The sequence below is a fragment of the Penicillium solitum genome (genome assembly GCF_028829755.1).
Source record: "Penicillium solitum strain IBT 25940 chromosome Unknown utg000003l_segment0_segment0, whole genome shotgun sequence".
In the NCBI taxonomy this organism is placed as follows: Eukaryota; Fungi; Ascomycota; class Eurotiomycetes; order Eurotiales; family Aspergillaceae; genus Penicillium; species Penicillium solitum.
The window spans coordinates 4,961,643-4,987,009 of NW_027072123.1; the positions used below are offsets into that span (position 1 = coordinate 4,961,643).

Consider the following 25,367-nt stretch of genomic DNA (forward strand, 5'->3'; position numbering starts at 1 on the left):
CTTCACTTTACCCAGGTGAGAAGAACAACCTTAACACAAATATGACCAATCAGCGTCAGGGAAGGCATCTCTCTCCCGAATTGAAGTTTGAAATATGACTGTATTAGACAATCTTATTTAGCGCTGAGCCATAATATTTGACTGTGCCCGAGTGTCGATCTAACCCCAGGTTAGAATAGCGGAGGAAAAGCCCCGACTTACAAAGTATGTACTCAAACAGAAATTATAACCGAGTTGTCTTTTTCATTGGCCTATAAACCTTTCCATGTCCCAGACAAAAGTACCTAGTGCAGAATTTTCCTTGAGCTGGGTGAAGTCTTAAGCCCAATAGAGAGTTGGAATGATTGAAGCCTCGTGAACATGACCAACCAGCGCAAGCGCAGACGGTTCTGTCCGCAATTCGGGTTTGAATCTTTAATTCCAAAAGTTCGAGACAGTGGAGCAGCTGAGCCATGGTCTGTACTGCCAGTAGCCTCTTTGGGGAGACTTGGAAGAAGATTTTGTCAAATCTGACATGTAAGGGAATAATCAGGTGCCTTATATCCATTTGTGCCACATACATAGTGAACCCAGAGCTGGTCATCGTTCTATTGTCCCGATATCTGGATGTTTGGACATTTACAAATGGTGTGCACGATATATAGGAGTTCAAAATGCATAGTCAAACTCCCCACTACCTATTTAGGTAGGAACGGCTTGTATTATTTCACGAATCGCAGCTACGGAGTACGATGTTAGGAACCTGGGCTGTGGGCGCAGACTGAGCTAAGCCCAACTAATTTTAGATTAAATAGGTGTCTCATTAGTAAACACTCCCGTGGCTATGAGCCCGCCGAATACATGGCTGGAACAACTAGAACAAGCGGAATGACCAATCGGCGTCAGCGGGGGAAGCCCTGCGGCGAATTCGAGTTTGAAACGATTACAATGTGAGGCTCTGAAGTGTATGGGGTATGGGGTAGCTGAGCCATGATCTTCGTTCCGTTAGGCTGGAACGGCCTAACAACATGGAGATGACAACCAACCAGCGTCAGTAAAGGCATCTCTATCCCCAAATCAAGTACGGACCAAATAGCCCTATTGCATGCATCTGAGCCGTAATTTTTCCATGACTTCTGCGCCCGAGTGTCGACCCAAGCCCATTTTGAGATAGCGTAGGATATCTATTCACCTCATTCACTTAAACATAAACGAAAACCTAGCTCTCTTTGTTTGGTGTATAAACCCTTTAATGCTCAAATAAAATGACCCTATTCGAATAATAGCTTAACCTGGGTGCAATCTTAGACCTAATGTAGGGTTGGAGTAATATGACGGATATATAAATATGCACTTAGGAATGTAATTCAGGGGGTTTCTAGACGGCGGCCAACGAAGATTGTCTCTGTTATTTCATGGGGACCTACATGATCAGGCCGTAATTTATTCCTAGACTACCCAGGTGGTTGCCTTGGGCCAACGGCTCTCTGATTCACATAATCGAAACTAAGCAGATATGGCCAATAACAGCAAGCGAAGGCAATTCTGTCCACAATTTATGTTTGAATGAGCCGCAGGTCGCTACAGCTGAGCCATGATCCGGGTGGGGTTTATATTGTTATTATTATTCCTACAAATCAAAAATTAGTACTTTCGAGCTTAAGTTTTAGGTGGAGCCCTATGCGATATCTTCCAAGGATGGAGCACGGAGATGACCAGCGTTAATGCAGGCTCCAATTTGAATCTGAAAACAGGGAGCCCATAGACAGCTTTTCGAGGTATAACCTGTACTCTCGTTCGCACAGGAATGATGATATCCACATGGCAGAAACAATAGCGAAAAGGAAAAGGTAGTTGAACCAGATGAGGATCCGATGATGAGATTCTATATGTTCTACAATTCTATATTGTCGTTAGCAGCGATAATTTTCTACAGGAAATTTTTATTTGGTTGAGTGACAAATTTCAGATATGCATGAAATTTGGAGAAGCGGCAATCTGTAAGTAAGCAGAGGAGTCGACGAGATCGCTGGATAAATTCTGGACATTTCCAATTTTATCTAACCCTTGAAGAGCGTGATTATCCGCCGTTCATTAGCTATAAGTCGAGGATTCAAGCTGGAAAAGGTCCTGCGGATATTTAGCCCATAGACTCTCGGTCAATAAGACAATGTGGTTCTTACTAGTAATGACTGGATTCTGTCAGATGCGGTGTGATCCGATTTTTGGAATCCGCCCTTTGTTAGTTGCAGCTTTTTCCGTTGTCGTGATAAGACATTACTCTGCGTATTGTTAGATAGCATCCGAACAATGGACTGTTGCTAACCCACCTCCTCAACGGTGCCTTCCATGATGTACCGAACAATCGTCACGTTGGAGACTTGACCGAGTCGAAGGGCCCGACCTATTGCTTGAGCTTCAATTGATGGATTCCACTGTGGCTCAAGAAGGTAGATACGCGACGAGGTTGTAAGATTCAAACTATCTCAATCATTAACGGCTTATTTCGATAATTGAGAAGTAGTGACCGACCCAACAGCACCCGTCCCAAGGGTCATCAGGAGAACGTTTGTTTCCTTGTGATCTTGATATCTTTGTAATTCTTGCAGACGTCTTGACAAAGATAGCGATCCTTCTATCATGCTGTATTTGATTCCATTGCTGGAGAGAAGCTTGGCAACGATATAGAGAGTCTTTTTCCAACTTGAGAAGACGACACTAAGAAATAAACAAGATGGTCAGCTCAACAAAAAGAGAGGGAGTGTGTTTGTCTTGTGAGAAATACCATTTCTGGGCAGGATTTTGAGAAATTTCAGATAGAAGAGCCAATAGCTTTGTAGGATATTGTTTCATCCGAGGTGTTGCACCAATTCCAGTCTGCGGGTGATGATACTTTGAATTGTCAAGCAAGGGAATTGGCCAATCAGACTGTGCATGATCAGGATCGCAACAAGGGCATTTATTCTGTCGTGAGCGATGGTCAGGTATGCAACTGTGACAAACTAAATGACGGCAGCCGGCGAGGAAAATTCCTCCATCTGTATCAGGTGTGTCGCTGAGCCAGAAGATTGTGCTGGAGCAGTAAATGCAAACATTTTTATCCAGCTGTTCCAGGTAGGAGAGGGCTTCATCCGAGTCTAATGGAACACTAGTTGTGGCTTTCCCGTTGTTGCAGAACAGGCGTAAGGAGAGAAGAGACTCCAGGACCGTAGAATTAACCTTCCCATTTCTTCTCCCACTGACCGCCATGTCAACCTTTGTCCTGCATTCATCCAGCAGATCTTTATACTGTGTTTTCTCCGTGGATGACATCGGAAGCTTTCGGGTTTCTGTAGTAGGCTCGGGTAGGTTTAAAACATCTCTTGTCCTTCGAATGCAGATTGCATGGAGAAGTGTTTGGAGATTATGAAAACGATCTCTCTTACCTGAGGATGTGGGAACTGAGATGAATTTGCGAAATGGCGCGACACGATCAAGGATCGGAACCCTGAGAAAAGCAACCAGAGCGCCCAAGTCTTCAATGGAGTTTTGGATGGGCGTTCCAGTAAGACACCAGCGGTGCTGGGATGACAGGTTGACGACGGCTTGGAACTGCTTGGTGGCACGGTTGCGGATGTAATGAGCTGACTGGGATATCAGTTTCTATCAATAACACATATTCCAAAATAACCTTTCACTACCTTCATCGAGTACAATTCTGAACCAGTCAATCTTTGATAGGGTATTTTGCCCCCGGCAGTATTCGGTGGTAAGTGTTGCATAAGTAGTGAAGACGATAGCGCTTTTCTGGAGCAATTCTCTTTCCGCGTGTCTTTCCGTTCCGATGTTTGTGGACGAACAAACTGCCGAAAAAGGTGTGCCTAGACCTGAGTCAGTATATCTACACGAGAAACTTTCGCAAAAACTTGCTTGCGGATCTCGTTGACCCAATTATCAATCAATACTATCGGATCCGTTATCAGATACTATAAAATGTAATTTCTTATGGTTTTGGGGCACGACTTACACGTTGATGGAACCACAATAAGTGTCGCCTGAGTTGGGTTTTTCTTTTGGGAAATGTCCGATTGCTCCTGTCCCTGTCGTCCTGCAAATTTTTCTGCCTTATTGAGAGAACCAGCGATGACCGACAGAGTCACCAGGGACTTCCCCAGGCCCATCTCATCAGCCAGAATTCCGCCGCTGGCTTCCTGTGGCTTTGCGCGCCTCTCGCCATTGAAAACATGCTGATAACTGTAGCGAGCATCAATACCGACTTCAACACTATACAAGGGCAGTGGTGGCTATTACAATGGCTCATCTTCGTCCGTATCGTTATAGTCCCAAAGATTATGTTCCAATGTTTGTCCATGTTCACGCTGGGAGATAAACCCGATTGCCTCTTTCTGATGTCTGATACAAACCGTCAATCTATGACCTTCGATGACTAGTAAACAGCGCTTACTGTAAGAGGTCAGTCTTGATCCGCCGGTCGATAGGCACGTTGGCTTGGAATATATGCTGCAATTGAACACCAAACATATCGTCCATGTCAATTTCATCAACATCATCAGAGAGGCCTTCATCGCTTGATGAGTGAGTTGGATCTATCTCTTCCGAGTCAGGTATAGTAGAATAGTGGAGTGAATCGTCATTCGGTTGTCCCTCAAATCGTAGAACATGTGGATTCATGTATCTCTTCTCTTCAAGCCCATAGCGAAGCGGCTGCAGGAAAATATGAGATTTGCTCAATTTAGCTCCCACATCGTCAACGTCATTTAAAGGGGCGTAAACGTTGATTTCAATTGGTAGCAGCCTTTCGCCATATTTTTTCTGCACTGCTAACATTGCATCTTCTCTGATAATATATGCCTGTAGTCGAATTTGTTGATTACTTGTCGCTTTTGAAAGACCGGTGCATAGCTGCTTGTTGAGACGGGCGAATTTTTCTTCCTCATGCTCAAGAAGGAAGAAATTCCCCTCCTTAAGAACCGAAAAACATAGGAAAGGTGTGTCGTGGTCGGCCAAACGTCGAATCAATGCATCATCGCGATCCAGCTGTGCCGTGATACCAATAATCTATCTAGCGTTAGCTACATATAGTGCGCTCAAATAGAAATCAATTTACTGCTCCCAGGCATATTTCCTCATCGAAAACACTGGTTTCTGAAATGGTTATTCCCGAAGAAGGCTCGGTTTGAAATGGCGAATTTTGTCCCAGCGAGTCCTGTGGAATAGACATCGTCGGCTCGAATATCCCAGAAGTCCCCGCAAAGCAAAAATGGAAAATTAAATAGTGCTGGATAGTGAAGATCAAATGGCCCCAAGAGTGTGTAAGAGGGAAAGGGGGCGCAGAGCCGCATGCGACATTGGCGTAATGGGGGAGCTCAGCCCTCTTACATCCTCACATCCTCACATCCTGCCAACCTCCCTCTTTTTTTTCTTCTAAACAACAATGGCCAACACATATACACCACTGTTTGAGCGATCACTCGAAGCCTTCAAAAAAGATCTTAATAAAAAGGACCGGGATAACTTCAAATTCTCCACGCTGGAAGATTTAGAGCAATGTCTCACGCAGTTGCAGGCCAAGCACCGGTCTCAGCGCCGTATGCAGAATTTGAATCGACTGAAGCCATTCCTAGAAGCTATGAATCAGTTTGGAAAGGTGGTGGAGGTATTTTGCAATAGTAGTGAGATCGTGCCATTTCTTTGGGTAAGAGAGACCTGGTAAACATTCAAGCTCATGTCTTCAGGCTGACCTTCATAGGGACCAGTCAAGTTTCTGCTCCTAGTAAGATATTCGCGATTCCATGCCTAGGATGCTTGGATTACGAAACCACTAACAGGATTCAGATCGCAGATACTTTCGAAAACGCCTTTTCCGAACTGCTGGACACGTACGAATATATAGGAGAGAACTTGCCCTTGCTCTTGCAATACCAGGAGCTGTTTCGCACCAACCCTCACATGATTAAGGTACTCTCAGTCATGTACGAGGACATTCTCAAGTTCCATCGTATTGCCATTCAATATTTCCAGCAGCGTCGTCAGTCAACTCCATATTCTCATGTACGCGCAACACATTACTGAGTTTGTTATAGTGTGGAAGCAGCTGTGGCATGCGACCTGGAAAACCCAACAATCACGTTTCTCCAATATTATTTCGGGCATGGCACGGCATCGTGCTTTAATCGAAAGCCAAGCAGGCCTGGTCCAGATTGCAGATTCCCAGGAAGCGCGTCGTCTAGTGGACGATCGGCATAATGCCGAAGTGCAATATGAATCCTTGCGACGATCACGCACAGTTTTCAACTGGCTCAGAGCTCCTGATGTTGATGGAAATCAGTATAATTTGACCCAAACGCGAGCAGGTAATCCTGGTACTGGAAGATGGCTTTTGGACAACCAGGCTTTCAAAGATTGGTTCGATCCGAACTACCCCAAAATACCTCCTTTGCTTTGGCTGAATGGGATTCCAGGCGCCGGTATGGGAATTCCATATGGAACTTAGTTCTCCGAATGTTGAACATCAGATAGGAAAAACCGTCCTCGCATCTCTCGCAATAGAGGAAGCCCGCAAGCTCACCCCCAAGCCAACGGTTCTTTTCTTTTATTGCAAACATGGCGATCCCGAGCGTAACAGCTTTTTAGCATTGGCGCGAAGCCTGCTCGCCCAAATCTTGGAGCAGGACCAAAATCTGCTTCTTTATTTCTATCAGGAATGCTGTAATAGCAAAGAAGCGGTGCTTACTTCCCCGGAGAAACTCACTAAGCTTTTAGATTTTGCATTCAAGAACTGCAAGAGTGCATATATTATTATTGATGGGCTTGATGAGTGTGAAAGAGACCAACGGAAAAGCATCGCTCAATGGTTTAGAACATTGGTCGAAAGTCTGCCCATTACCGAGCCCTGGAGGCTACGCTGTCTTTTCACCAGCCAAAACGACAGTCTGGCGCGCAAAGACTTCGATGAGATTGCAAGTCTTACTATAGGACCCGATGATATTAAAAATGACCTTCAAGGCTTTTGCCGGCGTGAGGCAGACCAACTGAGGGCTTCTTTGTACATTTCTGAAGACATGGCTGATAGTATCGCTGCGACGGTAGCCCAACAAGCTGGCGGTATGTGGGCAAATTTCACTTCTGAGATATGGCTCGCTAATTACTTACTAGGCATGTTTCTACTTGCAAAACTGATTTGGTTGAATCTATCCGCACAGACTACAATCGTAGGGCTGGAGCAAGAGCTGGATCCGAATATTTTCCCCTCTGGGGTAAATGATGCGTAAGTGCGACTCGTATGCTCCTTCGTTCTCTGTCTTACACCTTTATAGATATCGACGAATACTCTCCAGAATAAAAGAAAATACTTCACGGACATCAATGAAAGATGCCTTAGCGCTACTCGAATGGCTGGTGTTGGCAAGAAAGCCCCTCAGGTGGCGCGAAATCCAAGTCTTGAGGTCTATGGATCTTGATCAACAATCGATTGATTTCCACAGGCAAGGGTTTCTTGTAAAAGACCCAAGGGACATCTGTGGGTCATTTGTTGAAGTACGGGACGACGGAAGTGTCGACCTGATACATTTAACGGCAAGATTGTATGACCTTGTTTGAACCTTTAAAAAGCTTCACTGACAGTGTTCTTGATTGCAGATTTTTGGTCAAAGAAGGCCTTGTTGATCCATTGCAAGGAGATATCAGAATGGCAGCTCGATGTATTAACTATCTGAACTTTCCACTCTTCGTGAACACGCCGCTCGAGCATGATATTCGCCGCGGCGACTATGGATTCATGGAATATTCCGTTATCCACTGGATTAGACATCTTGAAGGAGCAATTGCGGAAGCAAGTCGCCGAATCGAAAGAACAAAGGCAGAAGCAGCCAGACCTCGTGAAAGTACGCCCGAGGAACTAGATGCACCCAAGCCTTATGAGGCTCTGCGTGAAGAAGATTACCCAGGGATTATGGCTCCCCTCGCCGAGTCATTAGGTGTCTTCATTGATCTGCATTGGTCTCCACCAAAGAGATATCTAGAGGTATCGGCCCGGAATAAAAAAAGGCTCCAAGTCTTCCAAGATGCCACCTTCTATGAGCAGCTGGAGCAGATTGTTGTCTCAACCAAGAAGCAACTCCACTCATTTGGTCCGCTCAAACAAGATGGATTTACACTGAACCTATTCAACCTTGTGGGTGATATCCGCGAAGGGATAGAAAAGATAGTGTCAACGGACCCTTCGTCTGAAAAGGACATGATACAGAAATATGGGGACAATCCTTTCCGATGCCCACGTGTCAGCTGCCAATTCTTTTTCTCCGGCTTTCCCTCATCCGAGAAGCGAGATGAACACATCAGCAGACATGACCGAGCATGGAGGTGCAGTGACGAAAAGTGCACTAGTTTTACTTTTGGTTTTGTATCAGAGACCAGTCTGAAAAGGCACATGAGAGATGCCCACCCAGATGCATCGCAGAGCCAAGGCTTTCCATCCGACAAAGACATCGAGCTGAGTCTTCGGCAAAGGACACCCACGATACAAGCTACTCCTCAGCGAGCACCTGAAGTGCAGAATGCACAAGCTGTGCAAGCTGCACCTGATATTCTAGTTCATACACACGAGCCATCAAGCTCAGACTCTGAGCCAGAGGTCCGGCCCACGAAACGTCCGAAGACTCGAGAGAAGCAAGACTTCAAGTGTCCACATTGTGCAAAGGACTTCAAAAGGCTCTTTAATCTCAAGTCTCACCTTTTGACACACACGGCGGATCGTCCGTTTTCGTGTGATATCTGCCAGAAGCGCTTTTCCAGAAAGAATGATTGCAATCGACATAAGAAGATCCATTCAGGAGAGAAGGATTGGGTCTGTGACGGTTGTCTGGTGTCTTTTGTTCGTGCGGACATGCTCAACAATCACCATCGTGCACCAATAGGTCAAGCCTGTCTTGCTAAAATCCAAAGCCAAAGACAGGGTCTTGTGCCTTGACTGTGGCATACTCAAAAAATGAATTTTTCTGTAGTAGGATCCAGTAGGTTTAACACGTTTCTTCTTCCTTGAATACAGATCGCATAGATGAGTACCCGGAGAGGTCTGTAAACTACGGCTTCACGGAGGGGTTAAGAACAAAGCACCGTTTTATGAGGATTCTACAATATCTTCATATTGCTCATTTCTTAGCTAAGATCCAGTGAAATGGGACGCTTTGCGAAACTCCATTCTTTTCTTCAGAATCCACGACGACTTCGTCAATCTCGATCTCAAAGCCAATCTCCGTGAGAAGTCTTCTCATTTCATCTTTACCCCAACCACTCCAATGCATTGCTCCTTTTGTGCCGCCCAGCCAAGATTGATCAGAGGAGCTCGCAAATCCAGTCTCGGGAAAATTGGCGAGAAGCCGTCCTCCAGGTTTCAACCAATCGAAAATGCGACGGAGAATCGTGGTTTGCTCGTTGCGTGGCAGATGGAAAATAGAATACATGGCCATCACTGCATTGAAGTGCTCCTGACTGAATTTCAATTCCATCATGTCTCCTTGTATCAGGTTCACGGACTCAGGAAGCCGCTTTCTCGCCATGGCAATTTGGGTTTCGGATATGTCATTTGCAGTGACTCTGATGTGTTCACGCGATGCCAGAAGTTCAGTGCACGGTACCCCGGCGCCGCATCCTAACTCAAGGATGCTAATTTGGGAGTTTTCCTTCGCTGGATCAAGGGATCGAAGCATGCGATCGACATAAGAAAGACGTATTTCATGAGAAGGTTGTGTCCAGTTCAGGTAGACCTCGGCAATCTCATCATAGGCTTTCTTTATGTCGTCCTTGATTTGATGGTTATTGATAGTTTCGGACATTTTTATGGCAGAGTAGTTGAGTTGTGGATTAGTAGTGAGTTATAGTATGCTGGAATGTGAATCTCGTATCTCGTTAGAAAGAAAAACCATGAAGTGATATTCGCAGCTATTATATGAGCCCTAATTAACAATGACTCATTCGGTGATCCCCCCGGGGGCCGGGGTCAGAATATGACTGGTTGTTTTTAACCCCGATGAGGATTAGTGTCGGGGTTAGAGGCTGGGGTAATTGGAATGTTGAAAATTATTCTTCTTCTGATTCGAGTACAATTTGGAATGTATTACGGAGTACTGTGTACTATGGCAGCTTTTACCTGTATTAACATGAATATCCCCAATATCAAAAACAAAGCACCCTACTCTTTCGGGTAAGGCCATTTCCAGTTCCGAATATATTCAGGATCAATCCCGTTATCGAAAGCCTCAGACTTGCCCGCAAGCTGCTCATTGTACAGCTTCTCTCTCACGCCGGCTGCCGTGTTCCCAAGAGATTGAACCAAATCAATGGCAGCCATAGCGAGACTGTATCGATCGGTCTCATTGCGCATAGCCAACTCAAATGGTGTATCAATGTTGCCCTTTTCTTTATACCCTCTCACATGCAGGTTATGTTGACCAGGTCGCTTGTACGTAAGTCGGTGGATGAGCCAGGGGTAGGAGTGGAAGTTGAATATGATGGGCTTGTCAGTGGTGAAAATGGATTTCCATCTCTTATCGGACATTCCGTGGGGATGGTGGATGGCGGAAATCAGTCGGAATAGATCCACCACGTTAACAAAACGAATTTTGAGCTCTGGGAGATATTCACGTAGTAGTGCAGTCGCGGCTAGGGCTTCGTGTGTGGAAACATCACCACAGGATGCGATCACGATATCCGGCTCTGCGCCTTGGTCGTTGCTCGCCCAGTCCCAGATTCCGAGACCCTTGGTGCAGTGTGCGACGGCTTCATCCATGTCCAGGAACTGAATGTGCTCTTGTTTATCGGCAACGATCACATTCACGTAGTTGACACTGCGGAGGCAGTGGTCCATCACGGATAGGAGAGTGTTGCCGTCGGGCGGGAGATAGATGCGAACCACCTCCGGGCTCTTGTTAGCCACCACATCGAGGAATCCGGGGTCTTGGTGGGTGAAGCCATTGTGGTCTTGTCTCCAGACAGTGGCGGTGATGAGGATGTTTAGCGACGAGATTCGGGCTCTCCACTCCACTTCGAGACATTTCTCGATCCACTTGCAATGCTGGTTCACCATAGAATCAATGACGTGGATAAAAGGCTCATAGCTGTTGAGCAGTCCATGCCGCCCAGAAAGAATGTAGCCTTCTAGCCAGCCTTCGCAGGTATGTTCACTGAGGATCTCCATCACGCGGCCATCGGGGGACAGATTGCCTCCGTCTTTATCCTCTTCGAAATAATCCCCCATCCAGACTTTCTTGCCTGCTTTATACACCTCAGAAAGCTTATTAGACTCAGTCTCATCGGGCCCAAAGAGCCGGAAGTTCTTTGTGTTCTGGGCCACTATATCACGAAGGAATTTTGCCATATTGGTCATGCCTCCCTTGATTGTCAACCCTGGATTAATATCCTTGAACCCATATTCCCGGAAGTCAGGGATATGAAGCGGCCGGCGAAGAAGACCTCCATTGCCAACGGGGTTGGCACTTATCCGTGAGTTACCCGTGGGCGCGAGTTCCTTCAGTTCCTGAATCAAGGTGCCATTCTCGTCGAAGAGCTCTTCGGGTTTGTACGACCTCATCCATGTCTCCAACACCTTAAGATGAGGGGGGTTGGTGCGGACATCAGTGATGGGAATTTGGTGCGCGCGCCAGAATCCCTCGAGGAGATGGCCATCAACCTCTCGCGGAGCCGACCATCCCTTGGGTGTGCGAAGAACGATCATTGGCCATTGGGGTCGGAACGGGGTCTTCGTCTCTCGGGCTTTCTTCTGGTGCTCTTTGATCTCGGTGACACATTGCTCGAGTGTAACCGCCATGGCCTGATGCATGCTGTCGAAATCACTTCCCTCCACAAAGTATGGTTTCCATCCATAGCCAATGAGCAAAGATGAAAGTTCGTCGTGACCAATTCGCGCAAGCACCGTCGGGTTGTTGATTTTGTATCCGTTGAGATGGAGAACAGGAAGGACTGCTCCGTCATTGATCGGGTTCAGGAACTTCGTGCTATGCCAGCTGGTTGCAAGTGGGCCGGTCTCGGATTCGCCGTCTCCAACCATGGTCAAAGTAATGAGGTCGGGGTTGTCGAAGACCGATCCAAAGGCATGCGAGAGTGAATATCCTAGCTCACCTCCCTCATGGATACTGCCGGGTGTCTCGGGGGTCGCATGGCTTCCAATGCCACCAGGAAAAGAAAATTGTTTGAAGAACTTCTTCATGCCCTCCGCATCCTCGCCTTTATCCGGGTAGACCTCCGAATAGACACCCTCAAGGTAAGATTGAGATATGATTCCAGGGGCGCCATGTCCAGGACCGGAAACGAAAAGAACATTGAGGTCGTACTTCTTGATGAGACGGTTCATGTGCATCCAAGTGAAAGATTGCCCGGCATCGGAACCCCAATGACCCAAGAGCCGGGCTTTGAGATGCTCCAGCTTGAGAGGTTCGGTGAGGAGTGGGTTGTCGCGAAGATAAAGCATGCCCAAACATAGGTACATGCTGGCACGAAACCAGGCATTCATCTTACGAATTGTCTCGGCATCGAGAGGCTTCCCTTCCACTGTTGAACGAGCCTCTCCATATGCGGAGATGCTCTTTTCATCTGACTTTGACGCCATATTGTGTACCCCTGCTAAAACGGAGATGTTGCACAATATGTATGGAAAATAATCCCACGGGGTGGTGACTCCGGGAATGCCAGAGAGATATAAAGGTTGTATAAACTGGAGTTATAGATGAAGAAAGAAAATGATTATAGGTCAGGGAAGACACCGGAGATCTTTTCTTAATAAACGGGAGAATGATACTAACAGACTTGCTTTTTGGCAGGTCAATGACGTGTGGTTTGATAACAAATGTACCATCAAGTTTGGCGGTGCCAGATGTGCGCATGGATAAGCATGAATCATGACCCACTACTATGCGCATTGCTTTGTAGATTATAACCATGGTCAATATTCATGATCGTTCATCAATTGTTGGTCAGCCCTATGATAAGGTTACGTAGTTATGCTGTAAGCGTGGAGGAAGCAAATGTATGTAGCATAGTGTAAGTGTCATTGAGTGAAGGCCTGGAGCTGATATAGTAATGTCTTGGCATTGAATATCGACACCTAAGGCCACAATCCAGACTGTATGCTAATTCTTGCTAGCACCATTGGGTGATATACCATTTCAAAGGTTAAATATAGAGAATTCTCTTGCACATAGTTTGTAATTTTTTACCGCCTTTGTATACACCCAAAATCTACACCTAAATCTTAATAAAAGCTCTTTCAGTACACATAGACCATGTGTATATATCGAACCAGATTGAAAATTTCGAACTCTAACATACCATGCTTTATAATATCCTATCGTTGATATCGCCATGGGGTTCCCATAATTCTCTTGAGGCTGATTGTATACTCGCCATAGGCATAGTAGTAGACGGTATACAGTACTGGCACTTATGGAATTTGTGTTAAGGTGGGCCTGATACCCTTACCCCACACCCGATCCACAACCCGAGATTACCCTTCCACGTAACAATATCCCAACGAGTATAAAAGGTTAATATTGAGGGTGGATAGCCAAGGTAGGCATATAAATTGTAGACTCGCAGTTCTGGGACATGACACAATGGAATAGCATGATTTCTATAGAACCACCCTTTAATTTAATAAGTCTCCACCTGTCTCCTTCAAAATCAATCGATACTCGGGTTCGAATTGCATATACATGACCTCCGGAGTACCTGTTCCTTTCTTGGTGTAGAGTGCAACTTCATCGTCCACTAATGTCTTCTTCAAGACTCCTTCGCCTGCACCTATCGACCCCGGTGCTGTTGAAGATTCCACCAAGATTTGGGTCTGACATGCCCTCTCTAAGGCGATAAAAAAGGCCGCCGCCTCTGCAACTGTTCCTCCAGCAGTAAGCAATCCATGATTCTGCATTATCAAATTCTTGTTTTTGGGACCCAGGTAATCAGCAATACGTTGACCCTCTTCCTGTGCAAAAACAACACCTCCAAATGCTGGATATACCGAAAGATCGTCGTAAAACATGCAAGAATCTTGAATGTTGGAATGCTGTTAGCAGGAATGTGGGTGTTGATCATCTGCTGATTTTACCTTGATTCAACATATCAATTCCCCTGCCAAAAGTGCTCCAGGCTCTTCCGAAGGGACTGTGCATATGACACGCCGCATGAATATCCGGTCGTCTCTGGTGGATTGCTGAATGAATAATAAATCCAGCCGTATTAACAGGCTTATTTGCGCCAGCGACCCTGTTTCCTTGTTCGTCTACCCGCACCATATGAGAGACATTTAGAAGGGCGAAGTGTACTCCGTATGGATTGATCCAGAACGTGCGGGGTTCGACAGGATCTTTGGGCTGTCAGAACACCCAAACGAACAACAACCGCGATTGTCGGTATACAATAAATCCAACAAAGCAAGCATACCTCGGAGACTGATATGACCACTGCTACCATCTGAGAATCCGAGTTTGGCAAATATGCGAAAAGCACCCGCCATCTGCTCGAGAAGCCATCGTCGCTCTTCTTCTTTGTTTGTGGGTCTTGGAATGTGATGCAGCCTGTTTACTTCACCGTTGTCGCTTGTTTCTGTGTTTAAAGCAGAAGCAATCCGCTTTGGATCAACGGTATTCACAAATGATGACATTTTGTGCACTTTTTGGCTTGGATGAATGAGTACTGCGATGGTGGTTTGACAATGCAGAAAATAACCGAGGGAAATATATGTTAACACCGCAGACCCGTTGACTCGTGAGATTGGTATTGGTTATTGCGTTATCCTATCGAAAGAGGAGCTAAGACTGCCTCGGTCTCTCAAGGAATAAAATCGTCTATTTGATCTAATAGCAGGGTACACAGATATATACTTACTACTGGCGGTTCTTTTTTGGCTCGGATATATCTGAATCCATTGCGCTCGAGTAATGTACCATATTATGTTCATGCTATTAGATTAAAGGCCTGCGCTACGCAACACCGAAGTGATACATTGAAATAGTAGACGCTAAACCTAACAGTCAAAATGAGGTTTACAATTCAAATAGCGAAATACAAGAGTTCAAACAAACAAGAAGAACGAAGACCAAGAAAATATAACAGCAGTAGACAAATATATAATGTAAGAAAAAGACCCTAACCACACACTGTTTGGTAAATTAGAGCAAACTTTGCCCTGATGCAACATTTGGGTCAAGATGAGGAAAGTCTGTAACGGGATGAATCCTTCCAGTTCGGAAGGGCGCGGTCAATTCTGCCGATGTCGCGGTAGGAAGAGTCCTCTGACCCCGTGGTATCCCAGGATTATAGTTAAAAACCCAAAGGCGCATTGACTGATCAGGACAAGTTCCAGTGTAGAATCTGTGTCGCAGCCATGACCCACTCAAACGGTCAGCTCCGGCTCTCGTTGCTTGACCAGGCCGGATAGAAGCCGGAATCGCCTGCCAGTGGGGTGACATCCAAGCCGATTCATCTGTGCTCCACATGTTGACTTCCAATTCTCTAAATAGCGAGGTGACCCGCCTCCCATCTGCGACGTAAAGAACCCCAACACCCAAGCATCGGGGCAAGGGGTATGTGTGTCCATCGGTTGCACCCAGATTCCGAATAATGTTGATGTCGTCTTCATATAAGCTCAGATGTGTAGAGCCTGTGTCATCCATGAACGGGAATTCAAAGCTCGGTGGCCTAGGTGGTGGTTTATCGTCTTTCTTATCTTTTCCATCTTTCCCGTTTTTTCCATCGTCCCCTGTTTTTACTGCAACTGTCGGACCCCGGGGAATCCGAAGGCTAAGTCTGACCTAAATAATATGATGAGAAACAGCACGCAGCAAACATGGCCAATATGACAATTTAGAAGGGAATAGCTACCATTGTGGAATTCACACGCGGATCTGGTTGGCATATCATTGAAGTCTTGCTCATACCAGGCGCAGGCCCAAGAATCTGAATATTTGGTTTTAGTATGATGCAATCAAGAGGCTTTGGACAATACATACACATTCGACCCAAAACCCTTCATGTCCCTGAAATTTGTCATGAATGTAGCGGTATTCATCCCAGTGGAATGGTCTCGGCAGGCAGAGTTGAACTCCAGCATGCCAGTAGGTGACAAAGTCCGGCGTCCAATCCAATTCACCTGATCGATATTGCGCTATGATGGCCTTTACCGTGTCGACCATATTGTGTACGTCATTTTGCGCCACGAGCGAAGCCAAAGTAAATTTGAGATCGTCTAGGCGTTGTACAACGGGCCAACTTAAACCTGGCTCTGTAGCCATAAGTGTACTAAGTAGAGGGAAGGAGATTAGTCTCTACTAACATAATTTGGAGTTATAAGATGACTCACTCGCGTTCCGTTTGCTTTGCCATAAATTCTTTCATTTTATGTTGATAGACATGAGGCATGATGTTCTCTGAGATTCGTTCAAGGCACCTATCAATCTGAGATTCGAAGTCACTGCATAACGAAGGTCAATTACCAGGGATAAAATTGAATAGTGAATCCAGTACCAAATAGCTAGAGCAGGTAGGACTTACTCGGACATCAGATCAGGCTCCTCTGGGTTCCAGCCTTTAGGTGCATTTTCCCGCTCTGTGATAACACCTTTGACTTTTGGCCATTGCTGCTTTTTAGGCATTTGTGGCCTAAGCTTCTTTCTTCTTTTCGAATAATCAACGTTGAGATCAGCTGCAAGAAGTTCCTCGTCCAAGATTTGCGGGATTTCCATTTTTGTCTTCTTCTTTGGAGGTGGTGCCTGTGCACCTCCATTTGAGCCATCTTTCTTCCGTTTTCCATCAGACTTTGCAGCCCGAGGAAGGTTAGCCCTTGAGGTCATCTTGCTACAGAAAAGATAGTCACGACCGAGGTGGTGCTTTCTCTATGTGACTAACAAGTCAATGGTTTTGCATGTATAAATAATGGATATAAGGACAGAATTACGAAGGTATTTGTATTCCAAGCATCTTCTTTACGCGCCGAGTCCATCGCACCGGATGGAGCACTCAACTATGCGATTTCAAAGAAAGCTTGAAGGTTGTAGATGAGATAAAGCAAAGACGGCAAAGTGTGCTCCTAGATGAAGTTCGACGTTCGACTCCCTCTTTCATTTTGTTCATTGAATATAGTTCTTGAAACACCTCATTCAATGTGCTCTTGGAGGGCGTACTCTCAATGAATCTGACATCGATGATTCCTCCAATATCCTTTCGGACTTTTGCTTTGATGGTGGATGGAACCTTTGGTGCTTTGTTGGGCTCTCTCTGGGCATTTCTCCCTTTTTATACTAGATGCAAACAGGCTCTAAGACGGTTGATTTTGTCAAAGAAAAATTTGTGGATTCAAGACCAAGGTTTAGAGCCTTCACTCGGGTTGATATGAAGCCACAAAAAGCATCCGCTGGCCCCATCTACCTTAGACCCCTGTACATAGCCATTAGAACGAGAGCCGAAAATAGATTGTGGCGCGATAGGATACACGTCTCAGGGTAAGAAAGCGTAGAAGGGAGAGCCGTGGAGGGGAACAAAGAAGACCTGCCACCTGCCTCTTGTCCTGTCTATCTTTACACAACTTACTCTCTTTATCCAGGTCTCACAGATATTATCTAGCTCTCTTTATTACATAATTTCTATCGTGGGTTTGGCCGGTTGTTGAGTCTCGCTTGGGCATAGTATACAGTAACGAATTCCCAGGTCAATAAATATGTTAGGCATGCGAAAAAGAGGTGTATCAATTAAAAAGTCATGTTTCAATCAACAAAATCACCAATCATCCCCAAATTTGTCTGTGGAATAGCCACAATACCATACCGTACAACATACACCTCCGTGCATATGAATACCCACATATTAAACCCCACGGCTCCAATCTCCGAAACCGGGTCCAAAAACAATTATAACTCAATGTTTCTGGGCCATTATTTCGATTTCATAAGTAGGCTTATTTTCGCCTGATATTTGAATCTCTGGGGGTTACCCAGGGCTGTTTCACAGGAGCATCAAGATGAGCGAACCCGAGCCGACATCAGTCCCACTTCCCAATTCCGAGCAGTTCTGCCTGAGTAGCGACCAGGATGAAAGATATCTGATTCAAGTGTCTTGGCCGCTGCATTGGGACAGTGACAGCACTTCTGCTCGCGGGTCATTTCCCATCATGTAAGTGCCCGCTGACGATCTGCAGCCTCGCAGAAGAAAAGAAAAGCGCGTGTTTACGAACCGATATTAGATATATTGTTGATGGAAATGCTCTATTCTTGACTGCGACCGAAGCCGCCTGGCGTCGCGCACCTGCGTCGCATTTCGCCGGTGGAGGCATCATTGTCGCTATCGGATACCCATTGAACAGAGAGCTTTATGATATGCGACGACGCACTCTTGATTTATCTCCACCAGCGGGAACGCAAATTCCTGGACATGGAGGCGCTGATATATTTCTTGACTTTATTCAAAGTTCGGTGCGACCCGCGGTCAAGGCCCGATTTCCACAGGTCGCTGTCTCCAGAGAAGCACTCTACGGCCATTCGTATGGGGGATTACTTGCGCTACACGCGTTATTTACACGCCCCAGTTCATTTGATTGCTATATGGCCAGCAGTCCCTCCATCTGGTGGAATAATAAATTTATTTTGCAGGAGGCAAAGGCCTTTCTGGGAACGGAGCCTTTGGGCGAGAATTTGCCTTCGCTTATGGTCTTCTGGGGCTCAGTCGAGCAAAATCCGCATCAGTGGGATAATGAACCTCTGGAAAAATATGAATTGAGAAAACGAATGGCCTCGGATTTTAGAATGTCTGACAATGCTCTCGAGCTCTGTGGGATGCTACGAGATTGCAAACAGTTGCATACTGTCCTGGCGGATGAGTTCGATGGGGAGGAACACACAAGTGTGATGCCATGCTCGACAAATCGGAGCTTGACGATGTTCTTTGAAGATTGGCCTTTGCATTAGTCACAGAGAAATTCCATGAATTGACAACGAAAGCTACGCATAGATGAAACGGTGGTTGATAAATAATGTAATAACGTATTGGCGGGAATATGTTCTCCGAATTATCACCGTTTGCCGCTTCGGGTAAAGTCAAAAAATCGTTTCCATCTAGCAATTTGGGGGCCATTCAGAATTGAGGGTCTGTCCTCCGGAATACGGAAGCGATCGGGCTGGGCTTGAGCTGGGCTCGGAGTCTGGATTTCGCTCCAGTAAGCCCGCGGATGAAAAACCTTCCTTTTTCATGTTCTTTCCATTTCTACTTTTGCAAATAAATGAGCGCTTGATTATCAAATTAAACTGGTCTGTTACTTACACATAATGAGCACTTTCAAGGGCTAGCTGTCGTGTGTGAGTACGAGTACACACATGGGTATCGATAGCCCCCAACTGAAACTACCCAAAGAGGCTAGCCCTCGGAGATTATCATTCACCGCTAACCTTAACTAATCTAATCTGATCTCCATAACTACCGTATCGGTATGGGACATACATTCCAAGGTTGGACGATTAGCCCGGAGGTAACCATTTCATTTATTAAGTATTAAGTTAGGAAAACTTAATCCCACATTGGGCTTGAATACAGAGTAGATTTTAAGAATTAATTTCGCGTTAAACGCGAACATCAACTTCAAAAGGTGCGGCTTGAGCATAGGACTATGTATCTAGCTAGCAGCAAATCTTCAGTCTGGCTATTCACATTCAAAATTATCTATGAACTCCCAATGGGGCCTGGGCCAATGTTTCGCATTGGAAATTTCAAATTTGGACTTTCCATGGGTGTTTTCCTTGAGACTGAGCCTTGTCTGTTTGGCTCCATGAAAAAGAAAAAAAGAAAATTATCACACTTTGAATTCGCCGAATTCTCAAAATCTTCCCTAGAAATATTATTATTGGATGCCCAGCTCAGACGATTGGGGATTTAGGCTTGGGGCCAAGATAACTTGATCCGTTTGTCTTAAAAGTCACTTGGCAAACGCACGACCAGCGCTTTGGCCATATTTATGAAACCGCAGAATAAATCGGAATAATATACCAAAGCCCCCAATATCATGCTTACTCTGCCCAGGCAGACTGAGTAGGAAAGGAAATACATAGCCCTCGAAGAAACGATTCAAAGTATGGATGTTCTTGGGTGAGTACCTAGGTATAGCCTTAACTAGATAATATCCATACTTTCTTCTAACTTTAGACGCTAGCCGTATCTAGGTAGTTATGTATTGTTTGGTAAGTCTTCGCTGTGACGGGTGGGACAACCCTTTTCGGTATTCCGTCACCGGCAATTGATCGTCCGATTTTCTCTCGATTTTCTTCTGTATTTATTGCGTTCTAACGTAAAGACGTTAGAGCGTCTGACTCAGGATGTAATATTTAATGTCTAGCTCTTCTCTCGTTTTGAGTCGGTCGTCCCGCACCAAATTTCTCTGCCGCGGAGAAAAGATGGCGATCATGAGCAGATTCCATCGGATAGTTGGCAACAAATCTGCAGAGACTGAGGCTACCCCAGTTGATGATCCAATCGCCCTGCAAGCGAGAGCCGATGACAAAGAAGCTGGACATGCTCCCATCAATGATATAACTGGCAAGGAGGAAGCCAGGCCTGCCGAAGATGCTCAGGCTGGTGTTCAGAAGATTGAGGCTGTCACTCTAGCCTGGGGGAAAGGATCGATGCTCATGGTTCTAATATTGTATGTGTCCCTGCCCTCATTACACTATTTGATCTTGGCAGCTCACGTCGCCCTTTTTCAACAGTATCTGGCTACTCACACTAGTGAACAATCTCAAGACTTCGGTGGTCTACAGCCTAAGCGCTTATGCGACAAGCTCTTTCGCGGGTCATTCGCTTTTGACCGTCATCAATATCGTGGCATCTTCCATGACAGGCGCAGTGTATATTCCTATGGCGAAGGCGCTGGACCTCTGGGGTCGTGCGGAAGGTATTCTTCTAATGACTGGGTTCTGTATCCTGGGAATAGTGATGTTGGCTGCATCCCATAATATAGCCACCTACTGCGCTGGACAGGTAAGAAGGGACTTGATACCCACGCGTTCATTCTTGTTGGTATCTAACACCTCCATTCACTACAGGTGTTCTACTCGGTCGGATTCGGGGGTCTCGCATACAGTTGGAATGTTCTCGCAACCGATGTGACAAACTTGAGAAACCGAGGGTTGGCATTTGCTTTTACCTCGTCCCCGGCAATAATCTCAGCATTCGCTGGATCTAAGGCCGCTGAAGGATTTCTCGACAATGTCACTTGGCGATGGGGCTACGGAGTCTGGGCAATTATCTTACCCGCTTTCGCTTTGCCGATATATTTCATGCTGGCCTATAATTTACGCAGAGCTGAGAGGGAAGGCATTCTCGTCAGGGAAAGAAAGGCCTTTAAGTTTAATTTCGAAACAATTTGGTGGTTTATTAAAGAGTTTGATTGTGAGTTACCATATCGGCGTGTTGCGAGTCGTTGCAGGATGCTAATGCTTATCTCGACAAACAGTGATGGGTGTTTTTCTATTCGCTAGCGGCATGGTGGTATTCCTTCTACCATTCACTCTGGCCAGTATGGCACCCCATGGTTGGCAAACCGGCTATATCATTGCCATGATTGTGATTGGGTTGGTCTTACTTATCTCATTTGGTTTCTATGAGACCTACCTAGCCCCGGTGCCATTCTTGAACTACAAGTTCCTCACCGATAGGACCGTTCTAGGAGCATGTCTCCTAGACATGACTTACCAGATATCTTACTATTGCTATGCCGTCTATCTCCCGTCATTTTTGCAAGTGGTGTACAATTTGGATGTGGCTACAGCTGGATACGTTGGAAACACTTTCAGTGTCGTGGCATTTGTCTTCTTGTTCGTCGCTGGCTGGCTCGTCCGAGTGACAGGTCGCTTCAAGTGGATTCTCTGGGTCTGTGTACCGCTCTACATCTTTGGACTTGGCCTGATGATTCACTTCCGTCAACCCGGTGGATACATTGGATATATTGTCATGTGTGAGGTATTTTTCTCCGCCGCCGGCAGCGTTTTCATCCTGTGTGTGCAGCTTGCTGTCCTTGCTTCAGTCGATCACCAACACGTTGCCGCGGTGCTTGCCTTGCTTTTCGTGATGGGAAGTATCGGTGGTTCTATTGGCAGTGCTATCTGTGGAGCTATTTGGACAAATACGTTCTTGAAGAAGCTTGCGGAAACCTTACCAGAGTCAGCCATGCCCAATTTGTCTCTCATTTACTCGAGCCTTCCCCAGCAGCTCAGTTATCCAGTTGGAAGCCCCGAGCGAGACGCCATTGTGGAAGCCTACGGCTATGCCCAACCAAGGATGCTTGCAGCGGGTACCGCATTCATGGTTTTGGGCTTCATCTGGGTTGGCATGATGAAAAACCTGAACGTCAAGAATATGACTCAGACAAAGGGTAACGTTTTTTAATAGGGAAGGATCATTCCAAAGACGAGTGAGCAAGTTGTGTATTGAACTGATGGAATTGATGAGAGCCAATTCTATGCTGGATCTCCATGCTCCTTCTCAGTTTTTTTCATGTATTTTAATGATATCCGAAACAACATCTCTAGTAGACTTCTACTGCTGCTTTCAGCAATTTTCTGTGAGTTTCGACCTCGCAAAATCCTTTAAGTGAACCTATATACATATCAAGCAGGTAAATATGGTTTCGGGTATGGTTAGGTTGACAAAGAAGTAAGGCATAAAATCAGAGAAGGGTCAGGACGATTAACGGGCGAAGTGAGCAACGCCGCCTTGAGCTGGGTGACACAAGGTCAAACCATGCAAACAATCCAATCCAATCCAATCCAATCCCAGGCCGAGGTCATTCACCTTACTGCTCGCAGTATGTCGTGATCAGGCCATTTATTATGTACTATGTCATTCGCTTCCTCGCTGACAACCCCGATGTCTGGCTCTTCTATTGTCACATTGACTGGCACATGATGCAAGGTCTTGCGATGACGTTCATCGAGGCTCCTCGTGAGCTTCAAGATAACCTCGTCATTCCTGATGATCATATCAAAGTCTGCGAGGCTGCCGGTGTCCCCTACCAGGGAAATGCTGCTGCCAACACGGAGGATTGCCGCAACTTGAAGGGCGAGAACAAGCCCCCCGGGTTCATCCCAGCTGGGTTCACTGCCCCTGGAATTGCCGCTCTTGTATTCTCTTGTATTTGCCCAATCATGGGAATGGTCGCCATTTCGATTTATGGAATGTCTGGGCTAAAGTCCCCTGTGAGAAAGCCAGGTTCAGATGATGGCAATACTTCCATGGAAATGGAGGTCACCTCAAGGGTGTATAGGGATTAGAAGGATGTTGCTATATACGGCTTTGTACTTTAATCTCGTTTTACTAGATACTTATCTGTTCGGATCTAAGTGAAAATATCAGACGAGTATTCGATTGAAATCCAGGGTACCACTTCTGACCTCAGCACCGAAGACTAGACAAACTGGCATCTTAGAAAATCCAAATAGTAGAACCCATGTTGAACTAAAACATTTTCCCCGTTATTTCTACAGCTTTCATGTTGATATATACATACAGCCTGATGTAGCCGGATATATTATTTAGATATATCCATCCAACAACCCTTAGGTTGTGCTGGCTGCAGAACTAATATAATTTGCTCCCTTGCGAGCCTTGACGCCAGCTCTCCACCAATCCAGCCCAGAAACATCCTTGTCATTTTCGGTCGTGGTTTTGCCACAACCTTCCTTCTGCAAGAATGGACTATCCAGGGCCTTCCATCGCAATTTGTCAGTCGGCCGCACAAAATACAACAAGCCTAATCGATCGAGGTGCATCTGATCCTTCGGTGGCGCTATAACCCTATGAATCCCACTTTTTAGATACCCATTTGTAAGAAACTGGAGCGTATCGGCGATGTTGACAGCGACAGAGCCAGCAGGAATCCTTAAATACTCCCATTCTGCATCGTTGGCCCGTTTCACTTGTAGTGCTGCTATTGGTTGCTGGAACAGGAACGTCATGGTTCCCTTGTCCGTGTGTCCACGGAAGTAGATATCGTCAAATGTCTTGTTTTCTTCTTGAGACCGGGCATGGTATAGCATATAGCGGATAGAGCTATCGCATTCGTCTTCATAGCGGTTACCGTCCACGAACTGATCTTCCGGTAGCTCGAGCATAGTAGCTAATATTCGGAGGAGCTTGAAGGACACGTTCTCATGCATGAAGCGGGAGAATCTCTCAATCTCCATGGAGTATTGTTTGATGAGGTCTGGGTGTGATCGCTCGCTTTGGGGGATAAATTTGAAGATGCTGTAGAATTCCAGTGTGTCTTTCATCCCAGGGAAAAGGCTTAGTGCTCCTAAAGGACGGTAGCCATTGTAGCTACCATCTTCTAAGGGAGCACGGTGCCTCAGTCGTTCTTCTTCGGGTAGTTCAAAAAATGCCTTTGCGATGGCAAACTGGAGATCAATCTCCTCCTGAGATAGACCAATGTTGGTAATATAGAAGAAGCCTTTCTCTGTTAACATCTCTCTGTTTAGCGGAAGGTCGTGTGAGAAATACCAACTTGATGCACATACTGTTTGAATTTCTGTGCCAATCTCTCTTTTCCTCCCGGACGATCATATTCAGAAAGATCGATAGTAACAATATCCGCATATTTCACTGGTAAAGGTTAGTCTTCAAATCCAATCATAAAACAATAATTCTCACTCACGCGGACATTTTGTCTCGGGTGGATGCTCATATTTCGGCAAGTCCATATTAAAGCCGAGCTTGAATTAGGCCACCGAGCTATTCAAGACCTTGTTTAGTTGAAATCACAAGATAGGTAGAAGAAATAAATCTCACGTTGCAGCTTAATCCCCAGACAATTCAAGCTCGCCACTTCATGGGGTTTCCCCATAGCAAAGTGGATGATCAGTTCCACTCTGGACGCTAAATAGTAGTATTGTCATCGTGTCAATATGCCAATGTGATCCACCGTATTACATACGTCGATGTGGATATGTTTTCCATCTTCCGTATTCAGCTTCGACTTCTTTTTATAATTGGGAGATTCTGCTGGGGAGATCTCCAGTGATATGTACACTGCGGGTTTCCACACCGCTAGTCTACTAAATATCTGATCGACTTGATATTGATTGGGCCAATCAAGGCAACGTTTACTCATAAAATCCACCTTTGGAATTGTTGTACGGCCTATCTCGGTGGGGTTCATCCCTCACTCCACAATCATGGTCTATTAAAGGCAAGGTTTAGTCCATTCAGTACACAAACACAACCATTCTATAGCACTAGTCCCAAGTGCCGAATCTATCTGGTTCGAGGCTAGATTCATCGCTTTCATTATCATAAAATAAGAAGAAATACCAACCATAACAAATGGAAGGAATCATCTGATGTACATA

General features: G+C 45.7%; 10 protein-coding genes across 10 annotated transcripts; 4 read left to right on the plus strand and 6 right to left on the minus strand.

The window, feature by feature from the left end:
* Window positions 1-2,073: 2,073 nt before the first annotated feature.
* Window positions 2,074-5,200, minus strand: N7455_005822 (DEAD/DEAH box helicase; the record flags this gene model as incomplete). The annotated part of the gene is made up of 12 exons (XM_065605134.1): window positions 2,074-2,109; window positions 2,163-2,261; window positions 2,310-2,460; window positions 2,512-2,697; window positions 2,765-3,602; window positions 3,660-3,676; window positions 3,819-3,839; window positions 3,889-3,922; window positions 3,986-4,212; window positions 4,270-4,371; window positions 4,424-5,037; window positions 5,087-5,200. The coding sequence occupies 12 exons, from the start codon at window positions 5,198-5,200 to the stop codon at window positions 2,074-2,076; spliced, it is 2,439 nt and encodes an 812-aa protein (XP_065462034.1).
* Window positions 5,201-5,413: 213 nt separating this feature from the next.
* N7455_005823 (uncharacterized protein) lies at window positions 5,414-8,947 on the plus strand (the record flags this gene model as incomplete). The annotated part of the gene is made up of 8 exons (XM_065605135.1): window positions 5,414-5,674; window positions 5,729-5,752; window positions 5,815-6,007; window positions 6,063-6,446; window positions 6,499-7,083; window positions 7,135-7,246; window positions 7,464-7,562; window positions 7,618-8,947. The coding sequence occupies 8 exons, from the start codon at window positions 5,414-5,416 to the stop codon at window positions 8,945-8,947; spliced, it is 2,988 nt and encodes a 995-aa protein (XP_065462035.1).
* A 181-nt stretch (window positions 8,948-9,128) lies between these two features.
* N7455_005824 (class I SAM-dependent methyltransferase) lies at window positions 9,129-9,812 on the minus strand (the record flags this gene model as incomplete). Its single annotated transcript, XM_040956603.2, has 1 exon — window positions 9,129-9,812. One exon carries the CDS (start codon window positions 9,810-9,812, stop codon window positions 9,129-9,131), a length of 684 nt encoding a protein of 227 aa, XP_040812940.1.
* A 356-nt stretch (window positions 9,813-10,168) lies between these two features.
* N7455_005825 (phosphoketolase family protein) lies at window positions 10,169-12,601 on the minus strand (the record flags this gene model as incomplete). The annotated part of the gene is made up of 1 exon (XM_040956550.2): window positions 10,169-12,601. The coding sequence occupies one exon, from the start codon at window positions 12,599-12,601 to the stop codon at window positions 10,169-10,171; it is 2,433 nt and encodes an 810-aa protein (XP_040812993.2).
* Window positions 12,602-13,636: 1,035 nt separating this feature from the next.
* Window positions 13,637-14,677, minus strand: N7455_005826 (uncharacterized protein; the record flags this gene model as incomplete). Its single annotated transcript, XM_040956620.2, has 3 exons — window positions 14,431-14,677; window positions 14,096-14,353; window positions 13,637-14,037 (listed from the first exon to the last, which is right to left on the minus strand). The coding sequence occupies exons 1-3, from the start codon at window positions 14,648-14,650 to the stop codon at window positions 13,637-13,639; spliced, it is 879 nt and encodes a 292-aa protein (XP_040812925.2). The 5' UTR covers window positions 14,651-14,677.
* A 481-nt stretch (window positions 14,678-15,158) lies between these two features.
* Window positions 15,159-16,838, minus strand: N7455_005827 (uncharacterized protein; the record flags this gene model as incomplete). Its single annotated transcript, XM_040956542.2, has 5 exons — window positions 15,159-15,800; window positions 15,871-15,945; window positions 15,999-16,287; window positions 16,349-16,459; window positions 16,540-16,838. The coding sequence occupies 5 exons, from the start codon at window positions 16,836-16,838 to the stop codon at window positions 15,159-15,161; spliced, it is 1,416 nt and encodes a 471-aa protein (XP_040812994.2).
* A 1,163-nt stretch (window positions 16,839-18,001) lies between these two features.
* On the plus strand, window positions 18,002-18,944 carry N7455_005828 (alpha/beta hydrolase; the record flags this gene model as incomplete). Its single annotated transcript, XM_065605136.1, has 2 exons — window positions 18,002-18,153; window positions 18,224-18,944. 2 exons carry the CDS (start codon window positions 18,002-18,004, stop codon window positions 18,942-18,944), a joined length of 873 nt encoding a protein of 290 aa, XP_065462036.1.
* A 1,476-nt stretch (window positions 18,945-20,420) lies between these two features.
* On the plus strand, window positions 20,421-22,410 carry N7455_005829 (uncharacterized protein; the record flags this gene model as incomplete). The annotated part of the gene is made up of 4 exons (XM_040956698.2): window positions 20,421-20,668; window positions 20,733-21,003; window positions 21,069-21,414; window positions 21,479-22,410. 4 exons carry the CDS (start codon window positions 20,421-20,423, stop codon window positions 22,408-22,410), a joined length of 1,797 nt encoding a protein of 598 aa, XP_040812870.2.
* Window positions 22,411-22,853: 443 nt separating this feature from the next.
* N7455_005830 (uncharacterized protein) lies at window positions 22,854-23,294 on the plus strand (the record flags this gene model as incomplete). The annotated part of the gene is made up of 1 exon (XM_040956508.2): window positions 22,854-23,294. The coding sequence occupies one exon, from the start codon at window positions 22,854-22,856 to the stop codon at window positions 23,292-23,294; it is 441 nt and encodes a 146-aa protein (XP_040813004.2).
* A 285-nt stretch (window positions 23,295-23,579) lies between these two features.
* Window positions 23,580-24,719, minus strand: N7455_005831 (uncharacterized protein; the record flags this gene model as incomplete). The annotated part of the gene is made up of 3 exons (XM_040956673.2): window positions 23,580-24,489; window positions 24,537-24,621; window positions 24,674-24,719. The coding sequence occupies 3 exons, from the start codon at window positions 24,717-24,719 to the stop codon at window positions 23,580-23,582; spliced, it is 1,041 nt and encodes a 346-aa protein (XP_040812953.2).
* Window positions 24,720-25,367: the final 648 nt, after the last annotated feature.